The 22,980-nt window shown below is 38.6% G+C and overlaps 1 protein-coding gene across 1 annotated transcript in view; it reads left to right on the top strand.

Annotated features, from left to right (window-relative positions):
- Nucleotides 1–9,552: 9,552 nt before the first annotated feature.
- Nucleotides 9,553–22,980, top strand: part of LOC138316366 (breast cancer anti-estrogen resistance protein 1-like) — an 81,091-nt gene continuing 67,663 nt past the window's right edge. Inside the window, exon 1 of the mRNA XM_069258068.1 lies at nt 9,553–9,930. Within this exon, the coding sequence (XP_069114169.1) occupies nt 9,916–9,930 (15 nt within the window). The 5' untranslated portion in view covers nt 9,553–9,915. The remainder of the gene's footprint in view (nt 9,931–22,980) is intronic.

Genomic DNA, 22,980 nt, shown 5'->3' with positions numbered 1-22,980 from the left:
GTGTATGTCCCCTACCATCTCGTAACAAATTCTGAGGAAGTTATAAACGATCCAGTGTCCTGAACCTCCCTGTTCGCTGTCGTACTAGATAAGTCGGTTCTTCATCACGTCTACTGGCGTCGCCTAGTTCGTGGTAGCAGAGAAAGGAATGGAAGATGGCATAAGGATGTGGGGGAACAATAACCTGTCCGCTTGTTTCCGTCTCCAAATAGAGTGGAGAAGGACGGAACGCCGATGTAGATCTGTCGAATTGCACGTCGCCCGTTACTGCATCCGGACATTTTTGTTGATATGAACGTCCTCGCCCACAGTTGTGGTTATTTCCTCACATAACGTCACTGAATTTCAGTAGTTTCCAGTTTGATAGTGATATGTTGCTAGAAGCAATAGCCCCGGACTGGGACACGTAGATGCCTGGGGCTTTAGTAGCTCCTGTATTTCCTAACGGACTTACACTTACTGTTTCTTTTTCCTGATGTAGGCTCTTCATAAGAAACCATCCCCATCTGTACTAATGGACTTCACTGAAAAAGTAAGCTATAATCTCGTCAGTATCTGTTCTAGATTGCGATAGCAGCGCCAGCGATCGGGAACAGCGTACAAGGATACTCCTGCTCCGTTCTTGGAACATTTTCATATCGCATTCATACTCGTCGTCTTTTTTGTGAACCTAATAGCCTGTTCCAATCCCCATTCATCGCACTCTGAATACGTGCCCCAATGCATTCTTGCGACGTAACCGATCCAGTCGAAAGCATGAAGTAAAGAAAATTATTGTTTTTCTACTGCTAGAAACAAGACTGTTTTCAGAACATACATTGACATTACACCGTAATCACCGACTTTCTTCAGTACTGGGATTATTTGTTTCTGGAATTTTCTCAGAGGTCCATATACTAGAAACTATTGATGACTGAGGGAAATGAAAGAGTTGTCTTTCTGCAGCTGCGAAAGATATTCTCCATTGCAAAAATGAGTCCATTGCAGTTTTATCTCCAACAGGTATCACATAACAGCCGTACTGTGGAATTTTATCAACCAACGTTTTGTTTGGCCAGGAATGCAGACGGGGTCTGTGCGTCCATTCTCTGGCTTTTTCGGCCAACTTTTTAAATGGAAGGACGAAACAAAATCGATTTCGTATTCAAAACACTTCGAGTTATCGAACACATAACCCATTTCTTCACAAATATATGCAACAGCATGGTCGATAACCAGAGCTCCTCAATAGAAAAGTCGTCTTGCCTGTGCAGTCGGGCGGAACACTATCCTGATTTGATTCCACTTCACTAGTACATGTACTTTATCGTTAATCAACACCATATCGGAATCTGATGTGTGATATCCATCAGCACGACTACCTGCATAAAAGAAGGTATAAAATTATTTGAAAGACGTTTCAATATTTGCACTACCGAGATGTCTAGGCTGAAACAGGATTTAGCCGCGTTACAGCTGAACAAGAAATTGACTTATAATCAACAGCCTGCTTATAGTAATTTCAATTTACCATCCCAAAAGTTTGGACGGCAGGACAAGCCTTTCCGAGATAATGTCAATGGACCAGTGTGCTTGAGATGTGGACAACCGGGACAGATGAAGCGAGAATGTAGGGTTAACCTTGAACACAGCCGGAAGTCTTTAAACGCTCGGATGCCTACAGGCCTTGGGCACCGGACGACATTGTCCTGTTATACCTGAAGATGCTTGTACTAATTCAGCATTAGTTGGAGAATGTACTGAGGAACAGCTGAAGATTTCTGGAATTGTTATTACTGCATTGTTGGACACAGGATCTGCTGTTAGTGCCGTGAGTCGACAGTTTTATGACAGTAATCTCAGTCATTTGCTACTACAGTCTTTAGGTAACATTTTGGAAATTGAGTGTGCCGGAGGAGAGGCATTACCTTATGATGGTTTCATAAACACAGATATAGAGACTACGATTGAGGGTCACACTACTCCAACGTCAGGACTCCTACTTGTTGTACCGGATACCAGATATAATTCCAAGGTGCCAGTGCTGGTTGGGACCAACATCTTAATGGAGATTATGAACTCTTGTAAGGAAGTTTATGGTGATAAACTGATGAAAGGGGCCACACTCTCAACACCTTGGTATGTGACATTTAGATGTATGGCGTTACGTCAGCAAAATCTTACGAGGAGGAAATTTTGTCTGGGTGTGGTTAAGAATGCAGAAGGTGCACCCGTCAAGAAATCTCCTAACAGCAAGGTAACCATCAACGGCTATGTGGAGCATACTACTACCAGTGGTTACCTCAAATCGTCAGCGGAATCATCTTTAGCAGATGATTTGGATATTTCACCAAGCCTTATTTAATACAGCTATAGGAGGAATGGTGTTGTTCCTGTAACCATATCCAACATCACAGCTAGGAATGTTACTATACAGCCACAAGCAGTGTTATGTGAGATTGAGCCTGTGAAAGTGGAGTTATGTTTGCGAGATGTTGATATGGATTCAGCAGATGAATCAACTTCGTTGGATGCTGATATGGATGCATTGTTTAAGCAGATGAAGTTTGATGACAGATTATCAGACGAGGATCTCAGTATTGGGCAGTTAATCACCAGTTTCTCGGATATATTTTCCAAGGGTGATATGGACCTTGGTCATTCCTCTGCTGTTCATCATCGTATAGATTTGACTGATGCTGAGGTGCCGTTTAAGCAGCGTCATCACCGTATTCCTCCAGTGATGCCTAGCGAAGTCCATGATCATTTACACCAACTGTTGGATATTGGTGTGATACGTCGGTCACACTCGCCGTGGGCTTCAGCTGTTTTGTTAGTCCGTAAGAAGGATTGACGACTACGCATGTGTATTGACTACCGTCAATTGAATATCAGGACTATTAAGGATTCATATGCACTCCATAGAGTTGAGGAGATCCTTGATTCACTATCTGGCTGCGACTATTTTTCTACAATTTATATGAAAAGTGGTTATCACCAAGTTGAACTTCAGGAGGAGCATAAAGCTAGGACTACCTTCACTACTGGATCTTGAGGATTCTATGGATTTAATAGGATGCCTTTTGGATTGGTTAATGCTCCGGCAACATACCAGAGGTTGATGGAGGAGTGCCTTGGAGAGTTGAACACCACTATCTGTTTTGTTTACATTGATGACATCATTGTGTTCTCCAAGACATTTGAGGAGCATACGGAGCGATTACAACAGGTTTTTGAGAGGATCAGATACCATGATTTGAAGCTGGCTCCACAGAAGTGTTCCTAATTTAAGAAGAAAGTTAAGTTCCTTGGGTTTGTGGTTTCAAAGGATGGGATTGAGGCAGACCCAGTTAAAGTTCAGAATATTGTTGATTGGCCCAAACCGACTTGTCCGGATGATGTCAGAAGTTTTCTGGGATTCTGTGGTTACTACCGTAAGTTTGTGGAAGGATTCTCGGGTATTGTGACACTTAACGAGTTGTTACCTCCTACAAGGAAGAAAGGACACTCCAAGAAGGACAACGCTGGTTTACCAATGTGGAAATGGGGTAAAGAGCAGGAAACAGCCTTTCAGACTCTGAAGAGTATTTTGTCATCACCACCTGTTCTCGGATACCCGTTATATGATTTACCCTTCGAGGTACACACAGATGCCAGCTGACATGGTCTTGGAGCGATTCCGTACCAGCAACAGGATGATAAGCCACGTGTCATCTCCTATGCCAGTCGAGGATTGACGAAAACCGAGAGAAACTATCCAGCACATAAGTTGAGGTTTCTTGCTTTAAAGTGGGCCGTGACGGACAAGTTTACAGATTACCTGAACGGGAGAAAGTTTACGGTTACGACAGATAATAACCCACTGACATATGTTTTGACCACTGCTAAGTTGGATGCGACTGGACATCGTTGGCTTGCTGCGTTATCTGCATACGATTTCAATATCTTCTACAAGCCAGGAAAAACCACAAACTACAGACGACACGGATAAGACTTCTCTATAGAACGTTCTCTCGAGGATTTATAAGTGAGATACGTCCTTGGTTCTCTACAGTTCATAATCTGTCATTACACACGTATGAATATAACAGTGAAAAACGATCATCGTTATAGATTTAGATTTGTACACTAGTTATGATCGTGTAAACGTTGTGTATGTTTACATCTATATATGGTAACGAAATGAATCCATCAAGGTAGCAATAATCTATGTAGTAGGGGTAGGTTATCGTATTCCAAAAACCGGAGACATAAGATAATATAATTATACTAAATGATATCTAAATCTCTGCAAAACCATAAGCAAGATTTCAGTTCCACGTAACTGGTAATCATGTGTATATTTAAAGATATTTTACATGGGCTGCCAATGGCTACTCAATCCTTCATGACAATAGGATATATACTCGTACATATCATGTATGTGCGTAACATGAAAAGGAATGTAAAATATTCAATTTCAAACTGGACCCAACCAGTAGAAGTGACGGACCATTAGTGCTGACGAATACTCCATGATGGTGTGGTTTTGTTTATGTGGAAATAATGTGTCTCCTGATATGCAAACAATTATGTTTTTTGTCCAAATCACGACTACTTTTCCGTAGGGTCCCAGTATCCGCGTCATAATCATAAGCTCAAACGGGAGATAACTCGTACAGCCTTGGAAGAGGAGTGAAAAACCCCTCGGTTCTGCGATCCACATCATCCTCGGTAACCCAGTGTAAGTAAAATGGGCCGCTTAAGGTTGCAGTCGATTTATTATAACCTACATCAGAAATTTAGATAAACCACTATCTAAATCTGCCTACATATAGTTAAGGATGCTCCACCACCGACAAAGCTTGAACATATATCTAACTGATACAAAAAAAATGATATAAAATAATTTGTTTTGCTTTTGGTGCATACCCTATCAATGTTTCATTTCATAGTGCCACGGATTTTTTTCGGGATGCAATTAATTATTTTTAATATTTTTATCTTTAAGTAAAGTAGAAGCTCAAACTTTTCAATGGTGATAATGAAGTGTAAGTTAATTACTTTTGTTACTGAAGAAAAATACTAAATCGTCTGCTCCTGTTTTTGATAGAGAAAAAATACCATTGTCAGCGGTGGGGCATCTTTAACTAGTAGTCGTATTCCGTTATACTTTTTTACAACAACTTTTTATCACAATCTACAAGCGCCTGTACGTTTGATTAGCATCAGCTTTTGTCTAGTACACTATAATGTGATTATTTTATTTATCGTTTATTGATGCTGCATATTTTCAAACACATCCTTACAATGAGAATCTCAATAGATATCAGACTCGTCTGTGAATTCGTGATATGGAGTACAGGTTTCTTACGAATTACACACATAAACAATCATCATTCTTTCCATTTTCCGTGTCTGATGAACAGAAAAACACTGCATTCCGGAAATCTTCCCAAGAATCACGACATGCACGCGTCGAAAATTAGTAATTACTTCACATGCTTTGCATGTCGACCATACCAGAAGGTAGCGATCTTAAGACGGCGAAATCCGCCATGATATGATAAATAACTGGGGTCTATAGGAAGATAAAATAGTCGGGAGAGGAATATAGGGAAGTTAGACTAGTGTTTACAATTATTATACAATAATTCTCCGTCAATGGAAATGGTAATGTCCCGGTGCGTCACACAAAAACATAACTATCAGCACGTGAAAAGAGAAATTACAAATTTACACATTTACTTTTATCTGGTATAACCACAAGGACATTAGAACTACAAGCCTTGCGTATGAATACTTCCTAATATACTGTCACTGTAATAGGAGTGGGAAATCCACGGCCAGACCGGGATTCGAACCCGGCAACATCCCAACACTACCCCTCTTGCCCTGTTACAGTCACAATAGTAAAAGTTCAGGACTTACTGACCGGGGGTTGTATCTGGTGTCATCAAAACTTCGACAGATAATTGGATCTACCCGATAATGGCTCAGTTTCACGAACACTCCTTAAAGGCCCACTACCTTCCCGAAACGGCTTTTAATTTTTAAAATGGGAAAGTAAAACGATATCGATAATTTTGTAGAGTCGCAAAAGTTATCAACTTACCGTTAATACTACATTTATCATCACCTCCTGAACAGTTCAATTAAAATAAATAAAATGTTAATTTCCATAACGCGGGTCGTCTTATGTTCCCGCCGTCGTCCTAAATACCGCGCGGTAGTTGACTATTAATTGGCTTTCCACTATTTTCATATATTACGCAGGAAATCTTGCATATGTTTAGTGTTGTAACCTTATCTTAGGCCACCGGCATGTATTTTCTGATGTTATTAATGTTTTTAAGACACCTTTAAATTTTGCTCCGGAAAGGTAGTGGGCCTTTAACGGGGAAACGGATCCACTACAATAGACAAAACATTCGATAAGTAATATACGGTATATGATGTAAGTTGTGTGTGCAGGAGTGTTACTATCTAGGAATGGAAATCAAAACTTTATCAGCATTTAATATATATATATATGAGATGACCGCCCAAAGCAGTCAGCGTTCTTCTTTTCGTGTTGAAGACAAATAACCGATTGACCCTTATCTCAAGGTGTCACATCAGTATCACTGAATATGATTACATAGAGTTTTCTGCCGTTGCGAAATGAAATTAATTGATACTTATTAAAGAAACGTAATTATTTTAAGATAAGTCAATGACTTTAATCACGACAAGTAATTGAAGTCATTGACGCTATAGTGGAAATTGCATTTAGTTTGACATATTTACATGTTGCTCTGATAAATAGCGGGGAGATTATATTAGCTGTAAAACGATGCGTAATCATTTGTTAGAAACTTGGCGAGAAATAAAAGGTCACTTCACTTCCGTTCATTTTTTCTATTTTATGTTATTTCTATGTAGATATGCGAGATTTCAATTTCATGTTAACGCGCGCTCACAACGAAATTCACCGTAATTCAACCCATTCCATCTGTGTCTGTCGTTTTTCACCATTTGAACATCACTGTAGATTCCCTACACGGCATTGGCATGGATACTCCGAGATCATGGAGATCACAGGTGCGAGTCTAGGGGTATATTATATGTTTCCCACCTGAGCACACCTGGGTATCACACCTGGGCGTTTTTTATACAACATTCGTGCCACACGTCAATTTTGTTGATATCATATCTATTCGCTAGTAAAATTCTATAATCTTTTCACAACCTTAAAATACCCGTATTGCATTGACACGAAAAGTAGATTCAGTATATTCCGTTTTTGACCCGCTTCAATCAGTATAAACTAAAAGGGACGTAACTCTAGATCTGATAGATTATGACGTTATATAAACGGAAAGAAAAATGGGAGGCAACTCTGATATAAATTTAATATAATGACACACCGTCGTACTGACGCCGGAGAGAAAATGGTGAGACGACTGCGATATAATATAATGTTCGTACGCGCAGTGTCGAAAAAATGGAGACAACTGTGATAAACCAATGATTTGTATGTTCGTTTGATTAATTAACGTCCTATTAACAACCAGGGTCATGTAAGGACGGCCTCCCATGTATGCGATTTGTTGTGCGTTTGTGTGCGAGGTGCGTGTTTTGGGAGACTGCGGTATATTCGTGTTGTGTCTTCTTGTATAGTGGAACTGTTGCCCTTTTTATAGTGCTATATCACTAAAGTATGCCACCAAAGACACCAGGAAACACACCCCACCCGGTCACGTTATACCGACTATGAGTGAACCAGTCGTCCCACTCCCCGTATGCTGATATACCAATGACCAGTGCCATCATGCTCATATCCCGAGACCAACAATATACAATACAATAAAAAGTATTGAACTTACAAGGGTAAAGTTTATCGAAATAGAATTGTCGGACAAATGATAACGATCGTTCTACTGGAACGCCTGGTTCTAGTATATATCTTTGGGGAACTAAGTACTGTATAAGTTTATGTTTTTGTTGAATTCTCGCTGAGACGAATTTCGGTTTTGTTATTATGCCGATATCCTTTCTTATAACAAGTAGCTCATGAGATTGGCGGATTGAGATCTAGAGCTACAGATACAGCCTGAACGGAAATTCTTATCTCCGCGTGTTTACTAGTCTATATATACCCTGTCGGACGATATATTCTTTATGGAATCAGAAATAACTGTTTCTGATAAGTCGGTCGTTTATTCCTTGTAAGAAACCTGTGATGTTTAAGATGAGTGATAAGACGATGTTGGTACGATCAAACCACTTGATATGTGGCGCATCATGAGTCAATATTCTGAATGAAGATAGATTTACAACTCGCCTCCTACTGTTCACGGCTATAGTGGCAGTGACTTCTGTAGACTTCCGCTTACTGCCGTTCACTTGATTTTCGCGAGATCGATATATTTGCGACAATGCGTTGTACACAATTTAAGACCTTGTAACTTATAATCGCAGAAATAAAAGGGCGATAAAAACCGATTGCAAAACATATGTTTATTGTTTGTTAGTTATATGTGATATGTGATAACATCCTCGATACTCCAGGGCTTCCGATCACTTACGATCTCTACACCCCTGGACTATCTCATAGTGAAATTGAAGGCAGCTCAGCGGAAAACATTTGACCAATCACAGGCTAGCAAAGATTTCCTTTGAAGACTACAGAGAGAGCGACGTCTAACATCAAAGTCACACAGTCAACCACGGTGTACCGTTATACGGCTCTTTTGATGTACATCAAATGACTAAATTACCTGTTCTATTCTGTTGCCTCCAGTTTTACTATGAGATAGTCCAGGGGTGTAGAGATCGTAAGTGATCGGAACCCCTGGATTATCGAGGATGATGTGATAATTAATCTGACTATTATAAATATATCTCGCGACACACTCGTCAAAATAGAAATCGTTTTTATAAAGATTGTGTTAATACGCACGTACAATGATACTTGCTTGAAATAGCGGGAGTTGAGTCAGTCCGAACATACATTTATATACACGATAGAAATTAAAATTCACTGGCAAATACTTTTGATATTTACAATTCAATTCATTTATTTGCATTTTTACATCCACAAACAAGGAACGATAGCAAATTTCAAAGATAACATTACATGTATAACACAATAATAATAAAACAAGCAAGCCTGCTTTCCTCACTTCAAACGACTTTTTAATGAAGAGGCCCAAATCCTGCAGAAGTTGTGGTTCATTAGATGACAATAGCTTTACTACATTTTCATAGTCTGTAAACATACATGTAGAATTAATTTTCTATTAAGGTAAGAACGTTTTTCTTTCAGTAGAATTTACTGTACACTTCAGGACCAGCAGTGCTAAAGGGAAGGCGACCGTTTCACTATTTACAATTAAAACCTGCTACATATGCATTAATTTAGTAAATTAGATACCGACAACGAAATGTGCACATGATCATTAACGCAAATAATGAATTTGAAATTGGCTGGTTGCGCCTGAACTGTATACATATCCTACATTTTCCATGTACGTGTACACGTAGACTTTTTACCTGCTTCGGTACACAGGTACAGGTGAATACATGTACATGTGTGTATTATCATCCGGGATATTCCACATCGACAACGAGGCCACTAGTGTATGTACACAGACACGAAGTCCTGAACAGCCGTCTGCGAGCGAAAATTACTGTGAATCATAACAGAACAGAAAATGGTGGCAGCGACTCCTCTCCTCTGTTCTGACAGCGCGTGAAGATGTACAGTATATGTTGTGTTGCTATTTAAGTCGGTGAATAATTATTTTCCGGAGGAAAAAGTATTTGAAAGTTAACGGACCGAGCTAAGAGTCAAGCGTCTATATGATAAGAGTTTCGGGGATCTCGACAAAATAGCTCACCTGAGGTGATAGACTTCATGTAGACATGTATTTACCTGGATTTAAGGTGTGAATTCTGAAATAAAGGAAAACGATGTCTTCTAGACAGGTAAGGTGTTCTTGGTTTAAACACAGCATGACATTGAATTTTTCATGTGTACGACTACGTATTTTAGATCTAAACATGGTTTATACAGGTATTTAATCAAAACAGATACACTTGTTACCTACTGCCTTATTTACTATATCATGAATATGGAGGGGTACCTGCTTAAGTTAAGAATGTATCAAAGTGTTATTCCAATAAATAACATATGTTATTGGCTGTGAGTTTACTTAATTCAAAGGTTCATGCTCTCCTCCTTTGTACCCCTCCCTCATCTCTCGCCAACCTCGATCTGTCAAATTACTCTATAGTAACTACATTTATATCATCTATAAAAAAAAACAATTAAAAGTTAATTGATGTATCTGGTTTAGCTCCAAGATTAGAAAACATTTTTCTTTTCCGTCTAGTTAAAATTTGTAAGCTCCCAACAATGTATGACATTTTATTTTATGATTTTTTTGAAGCTGACAATACATTTCTACTTACATGTTAAGTTGTATGAATCAAGCTGACAACTCTTGTGTATGGGTGTCATTTTAATACTTCTATAGAGTTACATTGTTTAGTATTGTTTAATTTGTTTTTTACAGTACAGAACTTAATTGTTCCTATTAATTTACTTTTTTATGCACATACATTGATTAGATGTGCCAGATCTAGATTTCAAATCATTGTAAAATATGCAACTTCAGTGTTGTTGTACATGTAATTAATTTTAATTTAATACTTTCAATTGCATGGAAAAATAATGATAATGCCTGTCTGCATGGATATATTTAATGTTTGAGTTGAAAGAGTTGATCAGTAAGAGTAATTAGTCACATGTACCTTCAGCTCTGGACACCTTTTCTCTCTTCCTAGATCAAGTGTTTATGTCTTCCCTCAGGCGACATGTATAACATTATACATGTACATGATGTTGGTAACTACCAAAGAAAAGCCTTGTCACTTGTGTAACTGGCCCCTATAGAAAATTGATAAGACTGGCCATAACTATCAGTTATAATGTGACATTAAATCATGATTAGGGTCAGTTCCAATTGACCATGACAGTACTGGTGTGTGTACCTGATTAAATACCTGGACAGTTAATGAGCTAAGTATTACCTACTGTCACTGTAAACCCCATATACTGATACTAAACCCTTAATGGGCTCTTTCTGTGGTATGTAATGAAAATAGCCCATACTGGGCTAATTCTGATGACTTTCTGGGGCCTAAAATAAGGCTTCCTGGAGCTTATAATTATCCATACTGAGTTCTGTCTGGACCCCAGAGCTTACACTAGACTCTTTCTGGGACTTATAACAACCCATACTAGGCTCTTTCTGGGGCTTATAAGTAATAACCAATACTGGCTTCTTTCTGGAGCTTAAAATAAACCCATACTAGACTACATTCAGATGTCTCTTTTGGAGCTATGATAAGTTCATACTCATCCTTATATTTATATAGGGCTCTATGGGGCTTATAATTAGAACTCATGATGAGCTCTTCTGAGTCCTTCAGGGGCTTAAAATAACCACATACTGAACTAAATTTGGATGCCCCTCTGGGGCTTAAAATAAACTCATCAGAGCTTTTTCTGAGTGTTCTCCTTTTGACGGACCGAGACTGAGCTCTTTCCCCTTTTGATGGACCGAGACTGAGCTCTTTCCCCTTTTGATGGACCGAGACTGAGCTCTTTCCCCTTTTGATGGACTGAGACTGAGCTCTTTCCCCTTTTGATGGACTGAGACTGAGCTCTTTCCCCTTTTGATGGACCGAGACTGAGCTCTTTCCCCTTTCCCCTTTTGATGGACTGAGACTGAGCTCTTTCCCCTTTTGATGGACTGAGACTGAGCTCTTTTCCCTTTTGATGGACTGAGACTGAGCTCTTTCCCCTTTTGATGGACTGAGACTGAGCTCTTTCCCCTTTTGATGGACCGAGCTCTTTCCCCTTTTGATGGACCGAGACTGAGCTCTTTTCCCTTTTGATGGACTGAGACTGAGCTCTTTTCCCTTTTGATGTACTGAGACTGAGCTCTTTCCCCTTTTGATGGACCGAGCTCTTTTCCCTTTTGATGGACTGAGACTGAGCTCTTTCCCCTTTTGATGGACCGAGACTGAGCTCTTTTCCCTTTTGATGGACTGAGACTGAGCTCTTTCCCCTTTTGATGGACCGAGCTCTTTTCCCTTTTGATGGACTGAGACTGAGCTCTTTCCCCTTTTGATGGACCGAGACTGAGCTCTTTTCCCTTTTGATGGACTGAGACTGAGCTCTTTTCCCTTTTGATGGACTGAGCTCTTTCCCCTTTTGATGGACTGAGACTGAGCTCTTTCCCCTTTTGATGGACTGAGACTGAGCTCTTTTCCCTTTTGATGGACTTAGACTTAGACTGAGCTCTTTCCCCTTTTGATGGACTGAGACTGAGCTCTTTCCCCTTTTGATGGACTGAGACTGAGCTCTTTCCCCTTTTGATGGACTGAGACTGAGCTCTTTCCCCTTTTGATGGACTGAGACTGAGCTCTTTTCCCTTTTGATGGACTGAGACTGAGCTCTTTCCCCTTTTGATGGACGGAGACTGAGCTCTTTCCCCTTTTGATGGACTGAGACTGAGCTCTTTTCCCTTTTGATGGACTGAGACTGAGCTCTTTCCCCTTTTGATGGACCGAGCTCTTTCCCCTTTTGATGGACTGAGACTGAGCTCTTTCCCCTTTTGATGGACTGAGACTGAGCTCTTTCCCCTTTTGATGGACTGAGACTGAGCTCTTTCCCCTATGGTGAGCTTTCTTAGGCGTATAATAGTCCCACATATACTGAACTCTTTCTAAGGCTCTATACATGGCTTATAATAGTCCCACATATACTGAACTCTTTCTAAGGCTATATGGCTTATATGCAGTACTGTAAAACTGAGGTCATTCTGAAAACTTTTCATGATAGACCTCTTCTAAGCTCTTTCTTAGGGCTTATAATGAGTCCATAATCCATCATAGTCCATGTATATATATAAAACCCAGAAATACATCAACCCCACATTTTTTTCTTTTCATTTTTATTACAGCTGTATAATGCAATGGCTACTATATATGGTCCTGGGTTCTTATGATTATAGATCTTGGAACTAAAAATCAGGCAAAACAAACAATGATGTGATCTAAGTTATAAAACCAATTATAATGTTTTGTAAGTGTTTGAGTGAATGTTACCAAAATATATATAGTCTGTCAAACCTCTGCAGTATTGTGGTTGTGTTGGATTCCCCAATGACTCCATCAAAAACATTAAAAAATTATATCTTCAAAAAGATAAATTCATTTTTGAATAACATTAAACACGGATGTGTAAAACTTCCCCTAAAAGTTACCCTTCACATCAAAGCGTACAAAGACATGTAAAACATGTCATTTCCATTAAAATTAAATTTCTTTACAAACTTCAAAGAACAAGCATAGATCTCATACAGCAAATTATACTTTAATTTAAAGCAAAAAATCAAACATGAGTCACAAGACTGTCAAAAAGTTTTACATCGATTTGAACCATGTTGTTGAGTAACAAAAATGTTCAAATGTGTTCTTGTTTTAAAAAAATACGAGTCTGTTTGTGAAAACGCTAGGCTAACTGTTACAGACGATCGTAACCTAATAATGCAATAACTAAACATGATAGTGTCTGCAAATATTTACACTTTTGAACCTAAATGATGAAAAAATTTACGTACAATTGTCCTGGCAAAATAAGCTTACGATCGTGATTAAACTTCAAAGGGCTGACCGGCTTGCAGTGTTGTTTTGACACGTGTAGGAAATCGAAAATGGCGGCGGACGATGAAGCCTGAAAAAGCTGGCAAAATCCCTGCAGCCATGTATTCACCGGGCCTTAAATGTGTTTAGAGAATTAGATATTCCGGTATTGTTGATTGATGGAGCAAACATGAGTCACAAGACTGTCAAAATAATTGTAAAGCATTAATACTGATCAATTTTAGAAGGAATTAAAAAAAAATCATTACAGTATGCAAGAAATTGTGAAACTTTAATTTGTCTTTAAAATTCATAATGATTCTTATAATGATTCTTATATAGACAAGGAGAATTTTGATTAGTTTGGCGACCAATTAATTTGGCTAGACATCATGCAGCCTCCTTTCAGGGGATGAGCATGCTGATACAATGATTTCATGCTACTAGGGCAGCTATTTAAATCTGCCAAATGTTTCGGAAGACTTTTTTATTGGAAAAAGAAACATTTTGTGAAGTTAACTGATAAATTACAGTAAACAGACTGAATGCCTGATACAGAGATAAGCTGGGAGCTGACTGGATTGGTTACTGAGGGAGATACAGTGGAGATACAGTCCAAACCACTGAGGCTCCCCCATCATTACACTTGACAGAATGATCATTAAAACACAAGTCTCAACTATTTTTAAACCAGCAACCAACATTTTTTACAGAGCCATAACTTTATTTATAGACAAATTACGTAACACAGGCGAAAGAAATTCTGATTTTGATTTGTTTTCTTATTTTTGTAATGTGCTTGCATGGTCCTTTGGATAAGGAAAAAGGTTTCTTTTGATTGTTGCGTGCAAAACTGTTTTTAATAGTGTTGTGATATTCTACACATGCTAAACTAATTAGGGTGGGTCATTGGTTAAATCTGGTGATTTTATCATCACTACCTGGTGTACCAGAAGTGTAAACACTATAGTTTGGAGGGAGACATGGTCCTGATATATATACCAATCACAGTTTGTTGGGAGGCGGTCCTGAAATATATACCAATCACAGTTTGGAGGGAGGCGGTCCTGAAATATACCAATCACAGTTTGGAGGGAGACAGTCCTGAAATATACCAATCACAGTTTGGAGGGAGACAGTCCTGAAATATACCAATCACAGTTTGGAGGGAGGCGGTCCTGATATATATACCAATCACAGTTTGGAGGGAGGCAGTCCTGAAATATTCCAATCACAGTTTGGAAGGAGACGGTCCTGAAATATACCAATCACAGTTTGGAGGGAGGCAGTCCTGAAATATACCAATCACAGTTTGGAGGGAGACAGTCCTGAAATATACCAATCACAGTTTGGAGGGAGACAGTCCTGAAATATACCAATCACAGTTTGGAGGGAGACAGTCCTGAAATATACCAATCACAGTTTGGAGGGAGGCAGTCCTGAAATATACCAATCACAGTTTGGAGGGAGGCAGTCCTGAAATATTCCAATCACAGTTTGGAAGGAGACAGTCCTGAAATATACCAATCACAGTTTGGAGGGAGGTGGTCCTGAAATATTCCAATCACAGTTTGGAGGGAGACGGTCCTGAAATATACCAATCACAGTTTGGAGGGAGACGGTCCTGAAATATACCAATCACAGTTTGGAGGGAGGTGGTCCTGAAATATACCAATCACAGTTTGGAGGGAGACGGTCCTGAAATATACCAATCACAGTTTGGAGGCAGACAGTCCTGAAATATACCAATCACAGTTTGGAGGGAGGCGGTCCTGAAATATACCAATCACAGTTTGGAGGCAGACAGTCCTGAAATATACCAATCACAGTTTGGAGGCAGACAGTCCTGAAATATACCAATCACAGTTTGGAGGCAGACAGTCCTGAAATATACCAATCACAGTTTGGAGGGAGGCGGTCCTGATATATATACCAATCACAGTTTGGAGGGAGGCGGTCCTGAAATATACCAATCACAGTTTGGAGGGAGATGGTCCTGAGATATACCAATCACAGTTTGGAGGTAGACAGTCCTGAAATATACCAATCACAGTTTGGAGGCAGACAGTCCTGAAATATATACCAATCACAGTTTGGAGGGAGGCAGTCCTGAAATATACCAATCACAGTTTGGAGGGAGACGGTCCTGAAATATACCAATCACAGTTTGGAGGGAGACGGTCCTGAAATATACCAATCACAGTTTGGAGGGAGACAGTCCTGAAATATACCAATCACAGTTTGGAGGGAGGCAGTCCTGAAATATTCCAATCACAGTTTGGAGGGAGACGGTCCTGAAATATACCAATCACAGTTTGGAGGCAGACAGTCCTGAAATATACCAATCACAGTTTGGAGGGAGACGGTCCTGAAATATACCAATCACAGTTTGGAGGGAGGCGGTCCTCTGAAATATACCAATCACAGTTTGGAGGGAGATGGTCCTGAAATATACCAATCACAGTTTGGAGGGAGGCGGTCCTGAAATATACCAATCACAGTTTGGAGGCAGACAGTCCTGAAATATACCAATCACAGTTTGGAGGGAGACGGTCCTGAAATATACCAATCACAGTTTGGAGGGAGATGGTCCTGAAATATACCAATCACAGTTTGGAGGGAGACAGTCCTGAAATATACCAATCACAGTTTGGAGGGAGACAGTCCTGAAATATACCAATCACAGTTTGGAGGGAGACAGTCCTGAAATATACCAATCACAGTTTGGAGGGAGACAGTCCTGAAATATACCAATCACAGTTTGGAGGGAGACAGTCCTGAAATATACCAATCACAGTTTGGAGGGAGGCGGTCCTGAAATATACCAATCACAGTTTGGAGGGAGACGTCGACGGTCCTGAAATGTCCATGAATGGATTAGTGACTACTGTACATACTGTTATATACGGTTACAAGATGTATAGTACTTATTCATAGAGACTTGAACACAGAGTGTCTCTTATAAATTAAGTCGTATGTTTTTTGTACAGAAATACTATATATTGTGTATCTGAACCTCTACTTATTGTACCTGAAAACCTTTATAATAGGATTGAGTGGTTCATGATCCAGGCTGTAAGTACCTGTGACACATTGTTAACCTTGTTTGTTTTTCATAGCCAACAAAAGATCCAATGTATAAACAACAGAACTAGTACAGTCAAGTTGACCAAGTGCCAAACATATACACCTACAACATTTACTATATCATTTCTATCTCAGAATGTGGAACTGTCAAGTAACACAAGACTCAACAAAATTGGTTTCTAGATTCTGTCATCCTTTAATTTCCAGTGACTGACTGTGACATTGTAATTTGTTTTAATATAATTATTTTGTGTCTATATAATGTCAGGTATCTATGGTGATTACTGCTGATGGCTACAGTAAACAATTATGATTGCTTACAACCATGTAAAATTTAGTTGCAGTTAGCTGAAATAGAATAATTTCAGAATTTATATTTAAGTCATTTTTCAATTTCAGATATCACAGTTCACAATGTACACACTTTAACATCAAAATCATTGGTAAATATATTTACAACCTATAATGATCAATGAATGGGTTAGTAGCTCTAGATTTGGTGCAGTGTATTACGTCATGTACCCCATTAAATAGGGTCATTGGAGCTTTTGTTAGCTGTGATCAAGATCTATTCCTCAGGTTACCCATGGTGCATGATAAGAACCTTGAAAGGTATACTATGACAAATGCCTTTATTGTACTCAAAATGAACATCTGACCCACAATGCCCTGTAATTATTGTATCATTAACAGCGTTCAGATATTGACTAACAAGCATATTGGAGGGAAAAAATGGAAAAATAATTCTCATAAGCCAACTATTAAATTCATTCATTTCGCCAAAATGAATTTGTGTACATGCTGTTTAGTAGTTTTTAATCACATAGTCCTTGGAGGTGATCAAACTGCATGACGGATAGGTCACCATTTGTATATATAGCCCTTCTGTTTTGTTTTTTGATAATGCACAGATAATACCTTATCATGGACCATATGCTGTAACATATAGACCAGGTAACTCTGCCAAAAAATGTCTTGTGTACACAGATATATCAGGTGTGCATATATCCACAATCTGATGCAGGTTTTGAGATGTTCTAGATAAAATCAGCTACCCGGTAAACTGGTTTGTTGTTTTTCTGTGATTTTTTGTTTATTATCTGCGAGTGGTATTCTTTAAATCCCCTTAATACAGCCAGGTTTCCTGTAGTAGCTATAGGAGTTGGATAATTTAATGAGCATACGTTCAGAGTAGTCCCATGATCTTTTGACATTGAAACTTGATTCTAAGCATTAGATGTAAATGTATACATCCATCATGATCTGAACTTCATCAGCAAATTCAGAGAGAGAAAAATTGTTTTAAGAAAAAAGTTGAAATTTAAGTTGTATATATTTCTAATGCCAAAAAAATTCATGCAATTAAGAAAAAAACCAAACCATTTATGCTTCAATTTACTCGTTTAAATGTATCATCTTTAATTCAAATGATTAAAATCAAGGAAATTGAAACCTTCAAGTTGTAAAATAGTCTTTTGGGCATGTGGTTAAGTTACAGTAAATTTCTGCCTTGTAATTTATAATTAGTTATCTTGTCTATCTGATAACAAATAAGGATCAAGGTCCACACAAAGGTCACACAGACCCAAACTTCTTATGTATCTTCTTGCCAACAGATTAACTATTGCTTTTTGGCCAGGGCAAAAGTCAAGGTCACTGTTAGTAAGATCTTATATAGTTTCCTTTCACAGATCATGCAACTCAAACTTTCTCCAAAACATTAAAAAAACTTAATTAATTTGTTTTTACGTTCAGAAATCAAAGGTCAAGGTCACTGAGTGATAGTATAATTTAAAAAAAATGCTTTCCTGTAAAAATTTCAAGAAGAACATTTTGTGCATGTCATGTTTCCCTGGAATGTTTATATCACAAAGAGATTGACAGTGCTTTATAAACCAATAATATACATGTATATTTCCTTACCTGTGATATCAGATTTAAGGCTGTATCTGTCGTAAATAAAGAATTTAATGTCAAACATTTGAAACTTCACATCAGCCTGGGGCTCATACTGATGGCACAGGAAAAAATCAATATACCTAATAACCATTAAAAATAGAAACATTAATGTTGTACCGTGTCACAAAAAATAATCTGAGTTCAAGATGATTATGCCAAAGTGGCAATTAATGTAAACATTTTATTTATTTGAGTAACATATAGCATTCCTACAAATTGTACTGTTAGGTTTAAGATAGACAGATGGTGACCCCACAAAAGTTATTGTGAGGCCCCTTAGGCCTGGTCACCAAGATAGCATCACGATAATTGGTCAAAATCTGCCAGTCATCCCTGGATAGCGGTGGAAATCAAGTTAATGGCTCCGGTCCCCTATTTTACTGTCACTCGGGGTCAGTGAGAGATTAGGAGACATGGTCAAAGTTAGCTGGATAAAGATGATCTTTGATGCCTTGGTCAGTCGGTGTAGAGAATACAATACATGGAATTAGCTGTAACAGTTATTAGGTTTGGAACACGTGTGCACACTTTGTTTTGAGATGTTGTGGGAGATTACAATGATTGTGTTGGCTGATTAAACCCTGGGTAGTTTCGATCTGACTTCTGATACCCTCTGTCACATATCTAAGGCTGATCTTTATACGAACAGTTGTTAGCTTAGATTGGACACCATATCAAGGATTCATTTAAAGTCCAGTTCATATTAAGATTGATGATTGTCCAGAACAATTTGATTATGGTCTGTCCGTAAATTTTCATCTCCTGTTTATATAAATTTTTGTCTGTAATACACAGTCATTGTTTGACATTATTCTGGTCATTTAGTTAAAATATGGAGAGGTCTGATGTCCAGTCCCTGTGTATATAACACTTCTAAGGTTTTAGGCGGACAGCACCATGGCCTTTGTTGTTTTCACGCCTACTTTTCATTAAATCAAGATCTTTTGTTGTGAAAAATCAATTAGCTGGAAGCCATGTATTTTCAGATAATTGGCAGAACACAGTTTGGGTAGATAATCAATAATAAAGCTTGCTAGCTGTGATTGGGTTCTCTGTTTGTTATATACCTGCTTCAAATGCTTGTATTGTAACAGACTTTCAAATTTATCAATGAAATAAATAAATATAAATTCGTCTAAATATAATTGCAAATGACCATATTTCTCAAAAATACCTTTGTTATTTATCATCTTTGTGAAACAGTTGATTGTGAAAAGACACAACTGTGCTTTGATCATCCTTGGTTACTTGCCCTTGGATACTTATCCTTGGTTACTTTCACTTGGTTACTGGTTACTTGCCCTTGGTTACTGGTTACTTGCCCTTGGTTATTTGCCCTTGGTTACTTGCCCTTGGTTACTTGCCCTTGGTTACTTGCCATTGGTTACTTGCCCTTGGTTACTTGCCATTGGTTACTGCCATTGGTTATTTGCCATTGGTTACTTGCCCTTGGTTACTGGTTACTTGCCATTGGTTATTTGCCATTGGTTACTTGCCCTTTGTTACTTGCCATTGGTTACTTGCCATTGGTTACTTGCCCTTTGTTACTTGCCATTGGTTACTTGCCATTGGTTACTTGCCCTTCGTTACTTGCCATTGGTTACTTGCCCTTGGTTACTTGCTCTTGGTTACTTACCCTTTGTTACTTGCCATTGGTTACTTGCCCTTGGTTACTTACCCTTGGTTACTTGCCCTTGGTTATTTGCCCTTGGTAACTTGCCTTTGGTTAGCTACACTTATACCTGTGGTTACTTGCCCTTGGTTACTTGCCATTGGTTAGCTAAACTTATACCCTTGGATACTTGTGCTTGGTTACTTGCCCTTGGTTACTTGCCCTTTGTTAGTTACACTTATACCCATGGTTTCTTGTCCTTGGTTTCTTGTCCTTGGTTACTTACCCTTGGTTACTTGCCCTTGGTTATTTGCCCTTGGTTACTTGCCTTTGGTTAGCTATACTTATACCTGTGGTTACTTGCCCTTGGTTACTTGCCCTTGGTTACTTGCCATTGGTTAGCTACACTTATACCCTTGGATATTTGTGCTTGGTTACTTGCCCTTGGTTACTTGCCCTTGGTTACTAGCCCTTTGTAAGCTACACTTATACCCGTGGTTTCTTGTCCTTGGTTACTTGCCCTTGGTTACCTACCCTTTGTTAGCTACACTTATACCCGTGGTTACTTGCCCTTGGTTACTTGCCATTGGTTACTTGCCCTTGGCTACTCTATTGGGTTTCTTGCCCTTGGTTACTTGCTCTTGGTTAGCTACAATTATACCCGTGGTTACTTGCCCTTGGTTACTTGCCATTGGTTACTTGCCCTTGGTTAGCTACACTTATACTTGTGGTTACTTGCCCTTGGTTACTTGCCCTTGGTTACTTGCTATTGGTTACTTTCCCTTGGTTACTTGCCTTTGGTTAGCTACACTTATACCCAAGGTTACTTGCCATTGGTTACTTGCACTTGGTTAGCTACACTTATATCCTTGGTTACTTGCCCTTGGTTACTTGCCCTTGGTTACTTGCCCTTTGTTAACTACACTTATACCCTTGGTTACTTGCCCTTGGTTACTTGCCATTGGTTACTTGCCCTTGGTTACTTGCTATTGGTTACTTGCCCTTTGTTAACTACACTTATACCCTTGGTTACTTGCTATTGGTTACTTGCCATTGGTTACTTGCCCTTGGTTACTTGCTATTGGTTACTGCCCTTGGTTTCTTGCCTTTGGTTAGCTGCACTTATACCCTTGGTTACTTGCCCTTGGTTACTTGCCATTGGTTACCTGCCCTTGGTTACTTGCCTTTGGTTAGCTGCACTTATACCCTTGGATACTTGTGCTTAGTTACTTGCCATTGGTTACTTGCCCTTGGTTACTTGCCCTTGGTTACTTGTCATTGGTTAGCTGCACTTATACCCTTGGATACTTGTGCTTGGTTAGCTATGCGCTGTGCTGCCTCCCAAATAAAAAAAAAAAGAGACACAAATTAACTGAGATTTAATTTTTTCATGACATTACAAGTGTTTTTGACCATATAAGGTACAGTTATGTGTGAGAGCTTGGCTCGGGAATGTAAATATACGTAGTTGTCGTAAAGGGCACCACTTACACACACTTGAATTACGAGCGCCCCACTTCCTGATAGGCTTGTATATATTTACTGTTGTTTTTCAGTCACTGACAAACTAGCTTCCTGCCATTTCACACTAGATATCGGATGTTTAGGTTGAGATTTCACACACATCCACTGTCATACTGATTGTCTCTCAATTATCTCCCCTGTTCTTTGTCTCTCAATTATCTCCCCTGTTCTCTCCTGTTTTGGACAGTCACACACTGTAACTACTCCAGACCCTTTAGATAGCCTGGTGTGATTGATTGAGACTGGTGATTATTTCATTCCATGATTACAAAGTCATGATCAGCGCTCTATTTAGGGTAAAGTTTCTATAAAATTTTTAAGTTTTATTTGTATTATATAATACCACTTTGTCTAATATAAGTTCAGATACATAAACACATAATACTCTTATTGTTAAGTTATTGCGATCCTTCTTTGTATATTTCTAAAAAGGATATGATATGCAGTTTTGCAATGAAATAAAAATGAATTATGTATATCCTATACAACATAAAATTACATAAGAAGAAGATTAAAGTTATGCAATTGTCTGTGAATTCCACGAAAATGACTCATATTTATTAATAATTTATGAAATTGTACAGACATATGAGTAATGATTATGAATATTTAACTGGATAGATGATATACATTACTTTTCTAAAAAGATTGAGTCTCGTACAGTGGTGACAAAGTGAAGATTTTACCTCGGTAGCTGTATATATTTGATCCCCCGATTGGACGTTGGATGTTGATGGACCACCTACAGGATCCCACGTAAAGGGGCCAACAGTCTCTAGAGGATCAGGATTGTATTAATAAAATTGTGATTTTCAACCAGGGGAGATAATCATGTCTGAGATTTAAGGAGAGAAATATATATATAAATGTTTGGGTTGATGTGGTAATTATATATAGCCAGCTGTATGGGTGACACAAATGTTTTGAAAAAAGTCCAAATGTGTTTTATAAACAATACATAGCTTATCAGTTACATATTTTACAAAACGTCATATTCCCTCGATCTGAATCTGGCATAAACATTATTCTTTCTGAATTTAAGTGAATTTTTAAGATGTATTTAGAAGATTTCAATGCACTTGGCAGAAGAAAAAAGTATTTTAAGAGCAGGATAGTTATATGTACCTGAAGAAAATGTC

The sequence above is a fragment of the Argopecten irradians genome, chromosome 2, assembly GCF_041381155.1.
Source record: "Argopecten irradians isolate NY chromosome 2, Ai_NY, whole genome shotgun sequence".
In the NCBI taxonomy this organism is placed as follows: domain Eukaryota; kingdom Metazoa; phylum Mollusca; class Bivalvia; order Pectinida; family Pectinidae; genus Argopecten; species Argopecten irradians.
Note: the sequence above shows the minus strand (reverse complement) of the source record. Positions and strands in the feature narration are given on the sequence as shown.